We start from the raw sequence: 17,674 nt of genomic DNA on the forward strand, positions 1-17,674 counted from the left end.
TGTATGTGGTGCCCGCCTTATGTGTTAGTGCTCCAGAAAGATGGCGCCGGTGCCACCCCCACAATCGCGGTGATTGGCCGGTCAGTACCGACCGGCCCATAACGGCGATCAAAGTGTTAAAAAAGTATGTCCCCAGGTTCTGCACCCCTCAGCTAGGTAGCTAAGGGGTGCAGAACAGGTATGTATAGTTGTAGGTGCACTATACTCACCTGATCCCGGCGACCGGAGCGAAGATCGGGTCCCGCAGGTGGTAACCTTTATCCAACAGTGGGAAGATCAGTTCCCAAATGATCTTCCCACTAACTCCGTGGATGAGGGGGCATCTGGGGGCTGGATTCGGGTGTCCCTTCCATCATACACTCTAAGGGTACGTGCACACTGCGTAATGGCAACTGATAACTCTTCATGCATTCTGCAGCTGGCACCCGCCAGCGGACTGATGCAGGCGTGCGTCTCTATCCGTGTCATAGACTCCATTCACGTTCATTCTTTGGACAGAGGGCGGAATCCGCCCGTGCATAGTGCAGGTTTAGTCTCTGAAGGAAAGGAGCGCCATTTGGCTTTTGGAGACTGAATTTGGCTCGGATAGATTTTGAGGGCCTTGTTGCATTTAAAAAGCAAGAAAAGAGGGTTGTGGGCAGACACTTGGAAAGTCGCAATTATATTTAAGGAGAAAAGAGAAACCAGTAGTGTGATACCACTGATAAAAAGACTTTCAATCTACCAAATGCCCAAAGGGGAAGATATATATATATATATGTATGTGAATAAAATACCTTTATTGTGAAGGGTAATCAAAAGAGCATGTGTTTTAAAATCAATGCCCCTGAGTGCTGGTAGTATTATGTCAATATATGTTAATCAGAACAAAAGGTCTCTATAGGCTCCAGTGTTAGCTAAATGAATAGATGTGAGGCAGTTATATTATTATGTCACTAGAGGTCAGTAGTGCTCCATAGATGGGTGCACTCTGCTCTGCTGTATAGTACTGCAAACAGGCAACCTCTGTAAATACAGTGTAGCAAGCTAACAATTGTCAGTAAACAAACAGTTAATGCATGCGCATACATTGTATTGTATGCACATGCATTAACTGATTGTTTACTGACAATTGTCAGCCTGCTACACTATAATTACAGAGGTTGCCTGTTTGCAGTACTACACAGCAGAGCAGAGTGCATCCATCTATGGAGCACTACTGACACAGACCCAGCTATAGTACATCATGATGGTGTTTGAGGCGTGTGGAGACTAAATGCAGAAACTTATGCAATAGCACGATAATTACTTGCTTCTCCATTTATTTATTTATTTTGTTTGATTGAAAAGTCAAATACTCCTGCTGTGTACTGTATGCACAGGCATTAACTGCTTGTTTACTGACAATTGTTAGCTTGCTACACTGTATTTACAGAGGTTGCCTGTTTGCAGTACTACACAGCAGAGCAGAGTGCACCCATCTATGGAGCACTACTGACCTCTAGTGACATAATAATATAACTGCCTCACATCTATTCATTTAGCTAACACTGGAACCTATAGAGACCTCTTGTTCTGATTAATATATATTGACATAATACTACCAGCACTCAGGGGCATTGATTTTAAAACACATGCTCTTTTGATCACCCTTCACAATAAAGGTATTTTATTCACATATATATATATATATATATATATATATATATATATATATATATATATATCTTCCCCTTTTGGCACTTGGTAGATTGAAAGTCTTTTTACCAGTGGTATCACACTACTGGTTTCTCTTTTCTCCTTGTTGCATTTAAAAGGCCTCTGTGTTGCCAGGACAGTTGAAACCCCCCAGAAGTGACCCCATTATGGAAACTACACCCCTCAGGGAATGTAACAAGGGGTGTAGTGATAATATGGACCCCACTGGTGACGGGCACAAATGTGGAACAATGTGGCGTGAAAATGAAATATTACATTTTTTGGTTTATGTTGGTTTAGGGATTAAAAGAGAAAAAAACACACAAAATGTGTAAAGGAATTTCCCCTGAGTCCGTAAATACCCCACATGTGGACATAAAGCGCCATGTGGGTGCAGGACAAGCCTCCGAAGGGAAGGAGCGCCATTTGGATTTTGGAGGCTGAATTTGTCTAGAATGGGTGATGAACGCCATGTCGCATTTACAGAGCCCTCGTGCTGCCAAAACACTGACCCCATTCTGGAAACTACACCCCTCAAGGAATCTAACAAGGGGTGCAGTGAGGATATGGAGCCCTTGATGACGGGCACATTTGTGCCGTGAAAGTAAAAAAAATGAAAATTTTCACGTCACATTGTTCTACATTTGTGCCCGTCACCAGTGGAGTCCGTATGCTCACTGCACCCCTTGTTAGATTCCTTGAGGGGTATAGTTTCCAGAATGGGGTCACTTGTGGGGGGGTGTCCAGTGTTTTGGCAGCACGAGGGCTCTGTAAATGCGACATGGCCCTTGAAATCCGTTCCAGTGAAATTCAGCTTCAAAAAGCCCGTTGGCGCTCCTTCCCTTTGGCGGCTCATCCTGCGCCCGCTTGGCACTTTATGTCCACATGTGGGGTATTTCCGTACTCGGGAGAAACTGCGCTACATGTTTGGTGTTTTTTTTTCTTTGAAAATTAAAGGCTAGAACAACGTTTTAGTGTAAAAAATTTAATTTTTCCTTTTTTACAACACATTGTTCTGAAAATCTGTGAAACACCTGTCGGGTCCAGATGCTCACCGCACCCCTTGTTACATTCCGTGAGGGGTGTAGTTTTCTAAATGGTGTCCCTTTTGTGGTGTTTTTTATGTTTTGGCACCCCAGAGCCTCTGCCAACCTGAAGTGGTACAGTCAAAAATGACCAAATATAACAGAGGCATTGAAATTCACTAGGCGCTCCTTTATATCTGAGGCTTGTGATTGCACAATATGGCCACATATAGGGTATTTCTATAAACTTCAGAAACGGGGCAATCAATATTGGGGTGCATTTCTCCGGTAATAGGTTTACAATTATGAAATATATTGGATTACAATAAAATCTCTGCAAAGAAAATTACAATTTTCAAATTTCTTACACACTTAGCTTTTATTTCTGTGACTCCCCTAGAGGGTTAAAACACTTTCTGGATGTTCTTTTGCAGAGTTTGGGGGGTGCAGTTTCTGAAATGGGGTGTTTTGTGGGGTTTTCTAACATACTTGAAATACACTTTAAACCTGAACAGGTCCCTAAAAATATCTGATTTTGAAATTTTACTGAAAATTTGGAAAATTGCTGCTAATGTTTTAAGCTTTCTATTGTCTAAAAAAATGAAAAATAGTTTAATAAATGCCGCCAACATAAAGTAGACATGTTGCTAATGCTATTTAATATATAATTTATGTGGCATAACCACTTTCTGTATAAGCAGAAAAGTTTCAAAGTTGGAAAAATGCATTTTTCACAATTTTTGTTTTTTTTCCATAAAGATTCATTATAAGTATGGACTCCAATTTACTAGAAATGTAAAGTACCATATGTCACGAGAAAACAATCTCAGAATCAGCCGGATCGGTAACAGCACTCCCAAGTTATTAATGAATAAAGTGACACAGGTCAGATTCATAAAATTTGTCTCTGTCCTTAAGGCCATTTCAGGCTCTGTCCTTAAGGGGTTAAAGGATTGAAAGTGTAGTCATTCAAATTCCGGGGCCTCTTAAGAAGACTGTATTGTTATTCTTCATCCCTACCTACAATGATATGCCTCTCACGCACAACTGCATGAGTGTGTGAGGCTAAATCTAGCCATAATCCGTCTATTTTAATTAGATGATTGTATTGTCCATCTTGGTATGGGTCAGTTGTGTCAGGCTAAGTTTTTGGGTGGTCTATATGCTAACAGTGTTTGAATGGTTCCATGTGTTCTCACCGCGATGCTGTGTCAGGCAAAGTTTTTGGGTGGTTCATATGCTACCTGTATTTGAATGGTTCCCTGTGTCCTCACTGCCCTGCTGTGTCAGGCTAAATTTTGGGGTAGTTCATATGCTACCTCTCTTTTAATGGTTCTCTGTGTTCTCACCACCATGTTGTGTCAGGCAAAGTGTTTAAGTGGTTCATCATATGCTACCTCTGTTTTAATGGTTCCCTCCCTGTGTCCTCACCGCCATGCTGTGTCAGGCTAAATTTTGGGGTGCTTCATATGTTACCTCTGTTTTAATGGTTCTCTGTGTCCTCACCGGTATGCTGTGTCAGGCAAAGTTTTTGGGTGGTTCATCATATGCTACCTCTGTTTTAATGGTTCCCTGTGTTCTCACTTCCATGCTGTGTCAGGCTGAGTTTTTTGGTGGTTCATATGCCTACTTCTGTTTTAACCAGGCTGTTGCCCAGAATTTGGCATAATGGTGCGATTAGGCAGCCTCAGAAGCATTCATACATGCTGCCCCTGCTGTTTCCTGTCCATTTCCGTTGTGTTTCCATCATTTTCTGAGGTTGACAGGTTTTCACACGACCTTCTCTCTACCGAACTTGGGTCCCCTGCAAAAATGCTCGAGTTTCCCATTGACTTCAATGGGGTTCGTTACTCGAAACGAGCACTCGAGTATCGGGAGATATTCGTCTTGAGTAACGAGCACCCGAGCATTTTAGTACTTGCTCATCACTAGTTACTAGAAATGAGCGAACCTCGAGCATGCTCGAGTCGATTCGAACCCGAACGTTCGGCATTTGATTAGTGGTGGCTGCTGAAGTTGGATAAAGCCCTAAGGTTATGTGGAAAACATGGATATAGTCATTGGCTGGATCCACGTTTTCCAGACAAACTTAGAGCTTTATCCAAGTTCAGCAGCCCCAGCTAATCAAATGCTGAACGTTCGGGTTCGCTCATCTCTACTAGTTACATCTCATTATATTATATATCAAAGCAGTGATATGTTACATCTCATTATATTATATATCAGAGCAGTGATATGTTACATCATTATATTATATATCAGAGCAGTGATATGTTACATCTCATTATATTATATATCAGAGCAGTGATATGTTACATCTCATTATATTATATATCAGAGCAGTGAGGGATATGTTACATCTCATTATATTATATATCAGAGCAGTGATATGTTACATCTCATTATATTATATATCAGAGCAGTGATATGTTACATCTCATTATATTATATATCAGAGCAGTGATATGTTACATCTCATTATATTATATATCAGAGCAGTGATATGTTACATCATTATATTATATATCAGAGCAGTGATATGTTACATCTCATTATTTTATATATCAGAGCAGTGATATGTTACATCTCATTATATTATATATCAGAGCAGTGATATGTTACATCTCATTAGATTATATATCAGAGCAGTGATATGTTACATCTCATTAGATTATATATCAGAGCAGTGATATGATGTGGATTGCCAGCTGCTGCAGGCTTTGGGACCATGTGGGATCCCGGCTCGTAGTAGGGCGCAGGTGTCCAAAGTACCACAGACTGAAGTGGTTATTACATGAAAAGGATATTTATTAAAAACGACGCGTTTCGGCCTCCAAATATAAGGTGGCCTTTCTCAAGTTCATACAGAGTGGTAGTGAGCATAGGTTTAAATGGTGTATGGTCCGGTCAAGTGGGTTGTCACTTCCGGGTTAATTACCTGTATATGGGAAGTGTCCTAAGTATGGACAAATCTATCCGTGTATCCAAGCAAGTAAAAATCGCATAATAAAGAATAACAAATAACATGTAAGCAGAGTCCATAACTTACTTACATATCCCTGAGCGTCCCGAGGCCAGCGTCTGCGTCCGTTTTCTTTATTATGCGATTTTTACTTGTTTGGATACACGGATAGATTTGTCCATACTTAGGACACTTCCCATACACAGGTAATTAACCCGGAAGTGACAACCCACTTGACCGGACCATACACCATTTAAACCTATGCTCACTACCACTCTGTATGAACTTGAGAAAGGCCACCTTATATTTGGAGGCCGAAACGCGTCGTTTTTAATAAATATCCTTTTCATGTAATAACCACTTCAGTCTGTGGTACTTTGGACACCTGCGCCCTACTACGAGCCGGGATCCCACATGGTCCCAAAGCCTGCAGCAGCTGGCAATCCACATCTTTCATCGTACGCCTTCCTTGGACGTACCCCGGCAGGAGCTGCGGTGTCCTACTCTATATGCCTACTGTAGAGTTGTGCCTACAATCGTGCACAACTCCCTCAGGTGAGTGCAACACCCCCCTTTGTGTTTGACACTCTTTATCCTTATTTACTACACCAGGAGGCGCCCCTGTTTCTCCCTCTCCTCTCTCCCTATATAGAGCAGTGATATGTTACATCTCATTAGATTATATATCAGAGCAGTGATATGTTACATCTCATTAGATTATATATCAGAGCAGTGATATGTTACATCTCATTAGATTATATATCAGAGCAGTGATATGTTACATCTCATTAGATTATATATCAGAGCAGTGATATGTTACATCTCATTAGATTATATATCAGAGCAGTGATATGTTACATCTCATTAGATTATATATCAGAGCAGTGAGGGATATGTTACATCTCATTAGATTATATATCAGAGCAGTGATATGTTACATCTCACTATATTATATATCAGAGCAGTGATATGTTACATCTCATTATATTATATATCAGAGCAGTGATATGTTACATCTCCATCTCATTATACTGTATTATATATTAGAGCAGTGATATGTTACACTTGGCATGTGCTTGGCTATATTCTACTGACTGTCAAACCTTGGTGGGGATTAGTATATAGTTTGATTTTCTTTACCATTTTTTACCTTTTTTACCATTATGTACTGCACTGCTGTATTAGGCTATGTATTAGGTGTCCACTTTTTCTATTCAAAAAGACACCAGTTTTTGACGCGATTTATTGTCCTTGATGGAATGCATTAAAGTCAATGGAATGACAGATGTCCAGTGCGCACAGTGTATAAAATGACCGACGTCTGCATGGACGTCAAAATAATAATAATTATTTTCGTCCGTCTTTTCTAAACAGCAGACGTTATTTTTTAGTTGGTCACACACAGTATTTCTTTTGTCATTTTGTCATTGTCCTTTCACTATCCTTTTTACTATTAAATTCAATGGATTTTTCAATTAAAGACAAAGGGCGATCAGTCCACCTGAACCAGAATAATGGACCCTTAGCCGTCATTGCACTGATGGGCGGCCAAACAGCGAAATGACGGACATCATTTTTTATTTTCAAAAACAGAGAGGAAAAACGTAGTGGAAACATATTTTTCGATAGCTAATGTGGTATGAGGTTAGAGAAGTGAGCAGAGTTGACTTTTCACCAGTCAGTCCAGCACAATGCTTCGGTCATGTATTGATCCCACAATCATTACCAGATACAGTAAAATAACCTCACAATGCTATGTAAACAATGTTTATTATGAACGTACACATAAGTTTGATATAAATGCATGATTTCATAAAAAATACACCTTTATAAAAGCCAACATTTCTCTCTCCAGTACAGCTAATAAAGTAAAGGATAAAGTGTCTGATTCTACTGACAACAGGCAAAGATTATATTTCGCTGACCTAGAAAACAAGTAGGTTTAAAGCAGAAAGAATATCTGTCATACTGCAGCAGAGTATCTGTCATACTGCAGCAGAGTATCTGTCATACAGCAGCAGAGTATCTGTTATACAGCAGCAGAGTATCTGTCATACACCGCCAGACACCTATAAAGATTCAGCACATTAACTAATGCTTTCCACCGCACCATGATTCGTACAGTATGGCAATGAAAGTGGCTATTATATCATTTATTTGGGAGTCCACTATCTTTATATACTGCTGTACACCACATTTCAGAGAAAAAAAAAAGTGCAAAATCAGTAAAGAACATTTAATTCTCTAGTGGAAATATATTCCGAACTGATTTATTATAAGCTAATACAATGTTTCCTCGAAAATAAGACAGTGTCTTATAATTTTTGATTCCAAAGATGTGCTAAGTCTTATTTTAGGGGATGTCTTATTTTTCCATGAAGAAGAATTCACATGTCACATGCACAGCAGGGACAGTGTACGGTATGGTGGCTTCTGGCCACCAGGGGGAGCTCACCACAGCACACTCATACAGCACAGCAGAGACAGTGCACAGTATAGCAGCAGGCGATGGGATAATAGCAGACTGTGTGTTGCTCTTCATCTGGCGGTAGGGGACAATGGAGATGGTGGCAGATGAAGAGCCTCTTGATGCCTTGCCTGCACATTTGAAGGGAACATCGGGGTTGGCGGCAGGTGATGGTCTTTATGTCCTGCATGCAGCTGCTCTGCAACGGACGGTAAAGGTAGGGGACAATGGCGACAAGATAAAAAAAATCCCAGCTGCATGTCCTGGTGTTCTGTTCGGCGGCCATGCTTCCAAACAAAAACTCTGCTAGGTCTTACTTTCGGGGGAGGCCTCATATAGCAACTCAGCAAAACCTCTACTATGTCTTATTTTCAAGGGATGTCTTATTGTAGGGGAAACAGGATATGTCTAACAATGAGAGGGAACAGAGAACCCCCGACCAGCTAAAGCGCCAACTGAGATACCATAATGATGACATCATCCATTCACAGTGACATCACAGCGTCACCACAGTGGGCTATAAAAACTTTTTGCAGTACCGTTTACTTTTAGAAGTGGTATTGGTGCTGTATAAATGTCTTTAGGTGTTAAAATGTCACAGTTTTTTTTTTTTTTTTTTTGCAGAAATCAATAGTACAGGCGATTTTAAGAAACTTTGTAATTGGGTTTATTAGGCAAATATGCCATTATCTGCATTCAAAAAGACTTTTCCCAGGTCACCCCCTCCCCCTCTCTCATTCACTGCAAAATATCAGGAAACTGTGACTTGTTGCATCAGACACAACCCTGTCTGTTTTATAGAGGGGGGAGGAGGGAGTTAGTTGGCAGCAGAGAGCAGAGAACAAAGGATTACACAACACAGAGGTGGGTGACAGCAGTATTCAGAGGTCAGAGAGGTCAGTGCTGACTGTCAGAGGAAACAGCCGGGTGATTAACTGTAGATTAACTCTTTGTTGTCCTGTTTTGGTGCCTCATCTCTCTCCACCCCTCCCCTCTCCATAAGCAAGCCATGAAGACAGGGGGAGAGCTTCAAACTGCTTTTTCATGATAAAAATGCATTTTTCGGCTAATAAACCCAATTACAAAGTTTCTTAAAATCGCCTGTACTATTGATTTCTGCAAAAAAATAAAATAAAATAAATGAAATAGTGACACTTTAAGTTAGAGGTCTGTGACAATACCCGGTTGCTGCAGGTCATTGCATTACCACAACTTGCACATAACCTCTTAAAGTGAATGTACCCCCTCACCCGGTGACGTGCACCTCCTCTTCTCATTCAGACATGCCTCCGGTCTCTCTCACAGCCCCGCCTCCATTCTCTTTCACAGTCCCACCTCCTCCTCAGCCAGGCCTGTCATTGTGCTGGGATCTCAAGCGCCATCATCAGACCTGGAATTCCCGATTCCAGCTCAATTAAAGCATGTATCCATGCTCTGATGATGGTGCTCGAGATCCCAGCACCATGAATGGCTGGGGCGACCAGGAGGCGGGGCTGTGAGAGAGAGTGGAGGCGGAGCTGAATGAGAAGAGGAGGAGCACATCAAAAGGGGAGAGGGGGATAGGAGATATCTTTGAATTGCAGGCGCCGTACCGACCTCCAGTGCACCTACAGGCAAATATAACAGAACTAGGCAGCAGATTTAAAAATATAGTCCCAGTCCAGTGGTTTTATCACATTGGCCAAACCCAATGTCACCATGGAACTCTACCCTTAAAGTGCCTTTCTGCTATAAATGGAGCTTTATTGAGCGAGTGCTAATTGATCAGTTACCCCCAAATCTTATTTTGTTTTTGTGACCTATTGACTCTTTGGTATAATGGAAGAATAAAATGTAATGATGAGAATAGGCAGCTATTACAGCTCATGTACTAGAAGGCAAATCATAGCCATTTCCATCTAGGAGCCTGCCTTCTGTGGAGAGCCCCCAAGAGCCCCTATACCAGGGGTAGGGAACCTCGGCTCTCCAGCTGTGGCAAAACTACAACTCCCATCATGCCTGGACAGCCAAAGCTTTAGCTAGAGAGCCAAGGTTTCCTACCCCTGCCTGCTAAAGGAACTTTGTTCTTCTGCTATAACATGTCCCCTCTTTTGCGTTCCTGCTTATAGCAATGTTCAGAGATGATGGTGAAGATGAGAATGAGAACAAATATAAAAAAATATATTAAAAAAACCCATTTTGTCCAACGAAATCTTCTGTATGCATAGATGTAGTGACTATGGCCCGGACTAGCCCCTGGGAATACTACTGTAAGAAAACCAATACTCTAGTATCTCCTCCATCATAGCCACTTGTTGGTGCAATGTGAATATCGGTGAGATGTATTATCAGTAAACATTTACAGCAGAATACAGAATGACATCTATCTTAGACTTTATCCGATGGACTCGTGGACACAGAGTTTAAGGGCACTTGCTCTTCTTCACGTGCTCTTTCTTGAACTCTGGTTACCCAATGGCTCCATCCTAGGAAAGCAATAGGATATATTACACAGTGAAACCCCATACATATACACAGCTGGTAAGGTTGAAAAAAGAGAAGGGTGCATCAAGTCTAATCTCTAAGGGTCTTATTCCACGGGCCGATAGGGGCCCGATATTAACTGTAAACGAGCACAGATCTTCTAGATCGGCGCTTGTTTACTGGGCCTATTACACGGCCTGATAATCCTTGCGAAACTGGCATAAATTTCCTATCCATGGTCCAGGGCTCCTCTTGCGCTCTGCTTATCACCGGGTCCCGCGCGCTGCAGCTTCAGAGCGTCCTGTCTTAACTGACAGGCCACTCAGCCAATCACTGGCTGCGGCGGTCCCGGCCTGTCAGCTAAGTCAGGACGCTCTGAATCTGCAGCGCGCGGGACCCAGGGAGAAGCAGAGTGCAGGAGGAGCCCTGGACCATGGATAGGAAATGTATGCACTTTACTAATCGTCAGCCGCCGGCCGCGCACTGCTATTTAATGTAGCGGTGCGCGCTCGGTGGCCGACAATTATACGCCCTAACCTATATCAACTATCAGCCAATGAGAACGATCATCGGCTGATCGTTGTGTTTATTTCATGGAACGATAATCGGCCAATTCAGCCGATTATCGTTCTGTGTAATAGGACCCTAACTCTACAGTGTCAATCCAGAAAAAGGCAAAGAGAACTTCTTAAGCAAATGCCAGTTTCTCCATATTAGGGGAAAAAAATAATTCCCAAGTTTTTAGATGAATTTAACTTGCTGATAGCTCCATAGTGGGCGCGGGTGCTAAGGATGAAAGTATGTATGTTACCTTTGTCCTTGGCGCTGTTTCCATGCTGAAACCTTTCCATTCTGAAATCCTCTGCCCAGTAAGCAGTTAGGAGTACTGGGGGTGGGGCTACCACCCCTGAGCACTGATTCGTCAGGAGCACTGGGGGGGAAGGGCTTCAGCCCCCGGATAGGTCGCCCTCCAATGATCATCAATAAAGGGGGAGGGCGGTATTGGTGCTCAGGGGTCAGTAGCCCCGCCCTCAGTGCTCCTAACAGCTTACCAGGCAGTGGATTTCAGAATAATCAGCAAAGAAACTGCACTGAGGAGGAAGGTAAGAGACATATCTTGATCCTTAGCGCCCAGTGCCCACTAGGGAGCTATCAGCAGGTTAGATTCGTCTAACCTGCTGATAGTTCCCCTTTAAGTTTGGCAACCAAGGACCCTTCTGGGCTTGTTTAATGGATCAACCCTCACAATCATGTGGCAGAGAGTTCAAAAGCATCACTGCTCCTACAATAAAGAACCCCCATCTGTGATGATGGTGAAGCTGTAGATGTATTGGGTGCCCCTTTGTCATGGTTACAGGCCAAGGTGTAAAGCGTTCACTAGAAATATCTCTGTACTGCCCATTCATATGTGTGTGTATATATATATATATATATATATATATATATATATATATATATATATAAATATACGCACGCTGTAATCAAATCACCCTAAGGCCATGTTCATACACAGTAAAATAAAAGCAAAATGTGGCTATAATTTTATGTTAAAAAAATACAGCCGTATTTTCAATGTAATAATGTGCTCCATTGAAGTCCATGGGGATTTGGCCATCAGTACACACATAGTAAAAAAAAAAAAAACAGCTGTCAAAGGGAACATGTCACTATAAAAATGCCTCCTAAGCTATTGGCATCAAGTTATAGAGCAGGAGGAGCTGAGAGGATTGATATATAACTTTATAGGAAAAGATTCAGTATAACTTGTAATTTATTGATGGAAATCTCTGATGTTTCCGGGCTAAAGAGTCCGGTTCATTGAGAGACACCGCCCACTGGACTCCTTATCACTGAATTATCAGGGATTTTATTCAATAAGTTACAAATCATACTGAATCTTTTCTCACAAAGATATATATCAATTTGCTTAGCTCTTACTGCTCTTTAACATGATGCTGATAGATCGCATTTTAACAGGTTCCCTTTAAGTATGGCGTAAACAGGAAAAATCTGCCCTGTGTGCCCACAGCAAACAGAGTGGCTATGAGCAACAAGGTAAGACTTTTTTTTAGGTTTAATAAATTTTCCAAACACAATTTAATTAGTATATATAGTTTCAGAGTGTCTGGAGAAGTTGTAGACAGGGTGTATATTTGACCAAGATTCATCATGTCCAGTGTATAATAGCAACCAGGAAATAGTGACCAGAGATCTGTAGTCTTTGAAGTTCAGATTTGGGTTGGAAAATCCAGTTATCAGGGCCTGTGTTGTTGGAGTGGGAAGTGAGAATGGGCCCCACTTCATCCAGACAGTCCGAGTCTTGGGCTGTCTGATTAATCAGTCAGTCCTCAGCTGTATGAGCCTTATAACAGGCCGGGACTGCAGACACACCTTGCTCTCAGCCTGGGAACAGGTCATCTGCTCTGAGCCTGTGGGAGCTTTACCAGTGGTATGTACAATACTGTTATGTTGGGTGCCCGGTATTAGGCCGACACCTGGTTAGAGAGTTAACCTGTTGTTTATTTAGTGCTGGACAGGCATAGGATTTTTGTTTGCTTTATTTTATTTATGTACCACAAACAAACTGGCTGAGGTCAGTGGCATGAAACTCTTGTTGTTTGATGTTTGTGCCTGATAAAGTGTGCCCGTCCACCCAGGAGACGACATACCCGCTACCTAATCCCTTACAATTGGTGGAGGAGGATGCGGGCACAAATCTTGGCACAAGAAGGCAAAACTGAAAATTTAAAGGGTCGGTGTCCCTTTTATTGCAGCTGTATAAAGACTGTGTCTCTACATAAAAAAAAATGGAGGATGTAGTAAAAGCTATTTTGCAAGCTGTTGCATCTCAACAAGAGGCTACTAAAGTGCAACAGGAGGCTACCAGAGTGCAGCAAAGAGCACTTGAAGAAACATCCCAAAGGCTAACAGCCAAACTAGAAGCTGCCCAGCAGGAGCAAAGAAAAGACTGGGAGACCTTAAAAACTGTCGTGCAGCAACTAACCACTGTCGCTGCACAGGTCCCAAATGTTGCAGATGCTTCTCACACCTCCATAAGGGCTAGCCATTTTCTACAAAAGATTACATCAGCTGATGATGTGGAAGCCTACCTGTCAACTTTTGAAAGAACTGCAGAGCGAGAAAGTTGGCCAAAGGAGCAGTGGGCGGGACTTTTGGCACCTTTCCTTTCTGGGGAGCCCCACAAAGGAAAGGTGTGTCTGCAGTCCAGGCCTGTTATAAGGCTCACACATCTGGGGACTGACTGATTAATCAGACAGCCCAAGACCCGGACTGTCTGGATGGAGTGGGGCCCACCCTCACTTCCCACTCCAACAACACAGGCCCTGATAATTGGATTTTCCAACCCAAATCTGAACTTCAAAGACTTCAAAGTCACTATTTCCTGGTTGCTATTATACACTGGACATATATACAAATATATGGGCAAATATACACCCCGTCTACAACTTCTCCAGACACTCTGTCACAATATACATATATATATATATATATATATATATATATATATATATATATATATATATATATATATTATAATCTTAGGGTCCTTACCTTTGGGTTGTTTGTACATTGACCGCATTGCTCTTTCTTTGTCACCAGGTTCCTCATTAAGGCTGACTATATTCTTCCCGAATGATCCCCATTGCATCTCCTCCACCCTTGACAAGCAAAAGACACATTATTTACTCATATTTTACATTTGGAAACATAAATCTTTATAATCAATCTAGCCAAGATTGCAACTAAAAGGGGTGCTACAATGCTACCGTTCTGTACTTGAGTTCGAGAAAATAACTTGGTTCCCTTTCACTTTCAGAAATTGTCTGATGAGCAGGGGTGCTGGATGTCAGACCCCGAGACCCCCGACCAAGCAGATACTAGTGGCCCATCCCCAGGACAGGCCATACATAACAAATGCTGGAAAACCAAAAAGAGTTACATCTCTGGAGCTAATATTGGGTTGAATACATCATTTTAAAAGTAAAAAAAAATAGTTTTTCAAAACTGTTGACGGTGACCACAAATGGGCACACTGATCCTCCTTATGCTTTAAAGAGGTTTTCCAGAAAATAATCGATAGCCTATCCATCAGAAAACAACTGATAGCCTTCTGGGTCCCCCAAAGAAATAGGGGGAGTATATACTTTCAGACTTCATGAACACAGGCAATATTATAGAGAATAAATCGTCTTTTAAAGGGCTAGCATCAAGTATTTGCTATATTAGAAGTCCTCCTCCACTCACACCTATAGTAGTGTTACGTCTTCCTACCTAAAACACCATCTTTCATCTATTTTTCCATCAGGTGTTTTCCCCACTGTCAGGCTGCGGCCACATCTCAGCTTTTTCCGAACTGACCTTGGAAGGAACCTCTCAATATCCAAGATTGTAGCCGCTCTCTGTGGATAAAGAATAGGATTTAACAAGATTTGCTATGTACAGGTCCAGGTTTGCTAGTGTGAAAAATAAAAAGAATGCATCAGTAAAAAAAATAATTGACTTAAATAGATTAAGGCTATGTTCACACTACGTAAGAGACCGGCCGTTCCGTGACCCCGGTCTCTGGCCGGATCATCTGATAAACACCAAGAGGCCGGCCGAGTCGGGGAAGTCCCCACACTTCCGGTTCGGTGACGTCACAGAAACACGTGACTTACATAAAAATAGAGAGAAAGAGACAAAATTTATTATAGAAACCAATGAGATATATTAATTATATTACAAGAGAAATCAGTAGAATTAATATCAAAATAACCTGGAATACCCCTTTAAGTACTCACTTCACTGTGTGAACTGACAGGGCTTTCTGCGGCCGTAATTCACTGAATTCCGGCCGCAGAAAACTGACATGACACGATGTGTATACGCTCCGGCCGGGATCCCATTGAAAGTAAGGCATTGTTCCACCCCGCCAAAAGTACGGCCATTGTTGCCATCGGCAACAACGGCCGTACTTTTACGTAGTGTGAACATAGCCTTAGGCTATGTTCACACTACGTAAAACTACGACCGTAGTCCTCGCCACAAAACTACGGCCGCTGTTTTGAGGTTTATAACTTGGCTGCAATATATACGAACTACGGTCGTACAATGCACACTACGTATCAGCCAACGGCCGTTGCTTATACGGCTCCGTGAAAAATGAACATGTCAATTATATCCGTCCGGTAATGCTCCAATAACGGCCGTGAATTTCAATGCGGCTGCGGACGTAAAACTTATATCTGGCGAATTAAACTTGATTTTCATGTAAAAAATTTTCTGAGTGGTTTTCTGAGTGTAGCTTCACACACAACAGATCTGCAGCGCACTGATTGCCGGGAAGCACCAGACGTTAAAAAGCAAGCCCCCGAAGCAAGCCAGAGCGTGGAACAGGTACAGTATGCTCTGGCCAGCGGGGGGTTATTGGGCGACCTTTACATACTCGCAGCGGGATATCATTCCCGCTGCGAGTATGTCTTCTCATTTAAAATGAATGACAAGGGATCCGCAGCGGATCAGTTGCGTGTGAAGCTACCCTAAAGTGGCCAACACCTTTAATGGTTGCCTTGTGTATGTTGTCCATTTTGATTCTCATTTCACCTCTCCAGTGGCCCATTTAGTCCCTCATTGTGCTGCTCATGCCCGCGGAGCCTCACTCAGAGCCGGTAGGCAGAGCCTTTTTTTATGACTATGTTTACTCATCTGCAGCAGTGAACGGCTGCTGGCCAATCAGCATTCATCTTCACTGGGCGTATGACATCACTTCCTGCATTTGGTCTCTTTTTTACTGTTACTAAAGACCCAATAGCATTAGTGACAGAGTGGTCCAAAGTCCAAGATTTTCAGACAGTAACCTTTCCTGAAGACCGATGATGATCGCCAACCTCTCCACCTCCGCCTCTCCATGCAGCTGGTTATACTGTGTGCAGATGTCTCCATCCAGCAGCTACAGGGGGTGGACAAAATAACTAGAACTCCCCTATTTTTAGTAAAGTTGAGCTCTTCCTGACACGCCGGCTATCAGCAGTAACACCTCCTCTTTTCTCAGTCACATATCTTATATCGATGGTTATATTTTATGGGTGTCATATGTAGAACCTTACTTACCCTGACCATTAGCTGTTTATATGTTGGTGTGGGGATAGTTTACCAGGTCTTAATGTTTACATGACGGCAGGTAGGTATATGGACAACCTTGACCTAAGCAGGCTTTCAGGCCTTATGCCTGTTGTAGAGTCTCCTGATGAGTAATGGAGACAATGTGCTGTATGATGTAGTAAAAACCAGTTCAACCCACCTGCAGTTTCCAGATGCTCTTACTCTCACTAGACACCTTATTCACAGTTTCACTCATCAGGGCAATGAGCATGTTGAGGAGGAGGACGTAAGTCAGGACCACGTACAGGATGAGCAGGAACATGAAGAAGTGCTTGAATTTCAGATTCTCATTAAACTCCAGATCTCCCATGCCAATGGTAAACTTGAACAGTTCCAAGGAGGTGATGTAGAGGCCAGAATAGGAGCTGGCCGCTTCCTTTTCACCAGATTCGGTGCTGTTTTCTACCTTTTGTGGTGCTTCGCCGATCAGTGTTACCAAAGCTGTGATGGCAAAGAGGGTTGTTAGTTACTTTTAGATTAAGAAGCAAAAATAAATTATAATGTATTTTCTCAGCTTTTTGTAGACTGTGTTGAGGTCATAAACCCCTAAATTTAGCCCTGTGGTTAAAAGGGGTAGTACAGCAAAAAAAAAATTCAAATCAACTGGTACCCAAAAGTGCCAGAGATTTGTAATTTTCTTTTATTAAAAAATCTCAACTCTTCCAGCACCTATCAGCTGCTGTATGTTCTACAGGAAGTGGTGTATTCTCTCCAGTCTGACACAGTGCTCTCTGCTGCCACCTCTGTCCATGTTAGGAACTGTCCAGAGCAGCAGCAAATCCCCATAGAGAACCTCTCCTGCTCTCCAGACTGGAAAGAATACACCACTTCCTGCAGGACATAAAGCAGCTGATAAGTACTGAACAACTTGAGATTTTTCAAAACACGTAAATTACAAATCTATGGCACCAATTGATT

At 42.2% G+C, this 17,674-nt stretch overlaps 1 protein-coding gene across 1 annotated transcript in view; it reads right to left on the minus strand.

Moving 5' to 3' along the window:
* Positions 1–7,415: 7,415 nt before the first annotated feature.
* The window catches only part of TRPV2 (transient receptor potential cation channel subfamily V member 2), a 55,702-nt gene continuing 45,443 nt past the window's right edge, over positions 7,416–17,674 (minus strand). The window contains exons 13-16 of the mRNA XM_069945598.1: positions 16,896–17,197; positions 14,888–15,015; positions 14,168–14,274; positions 7,416–10,596 (exon numbers count right to left, since the gene is read on the minus strand). Of these exons, the coding sequence (XP_069801699.1) occupies positions 10,499–10,596; positions 14,168–14,274; positions 14,888–15,015; positions 16,896–17,197 (635 nt within the window). The 3' untranslated portion in view covers positions 7,416–10,498. The remainder of the gene's footprint in view (positions 10,597–14,167; positions 14,275–14,887; positions 15,016–16,895; positions 17,198–17,674) is intronic.

Source organism: Dendropsophus ebraccatus, chromosome 11, assembly GCF_027789765.1.
Source record: "Dendropsophus ebraccatus isolate aDenEbr1 chromosome 11, aDenEbr1.pat, whole genome shotgun sequence".
Taxonomy (NCBI): domain Eukaryota; kingdom Metazoa; phylum Chordata; class Amphibia; order Anura; family Hylidae; genus Dendropsophus; species Dendropsophus ebraccatus.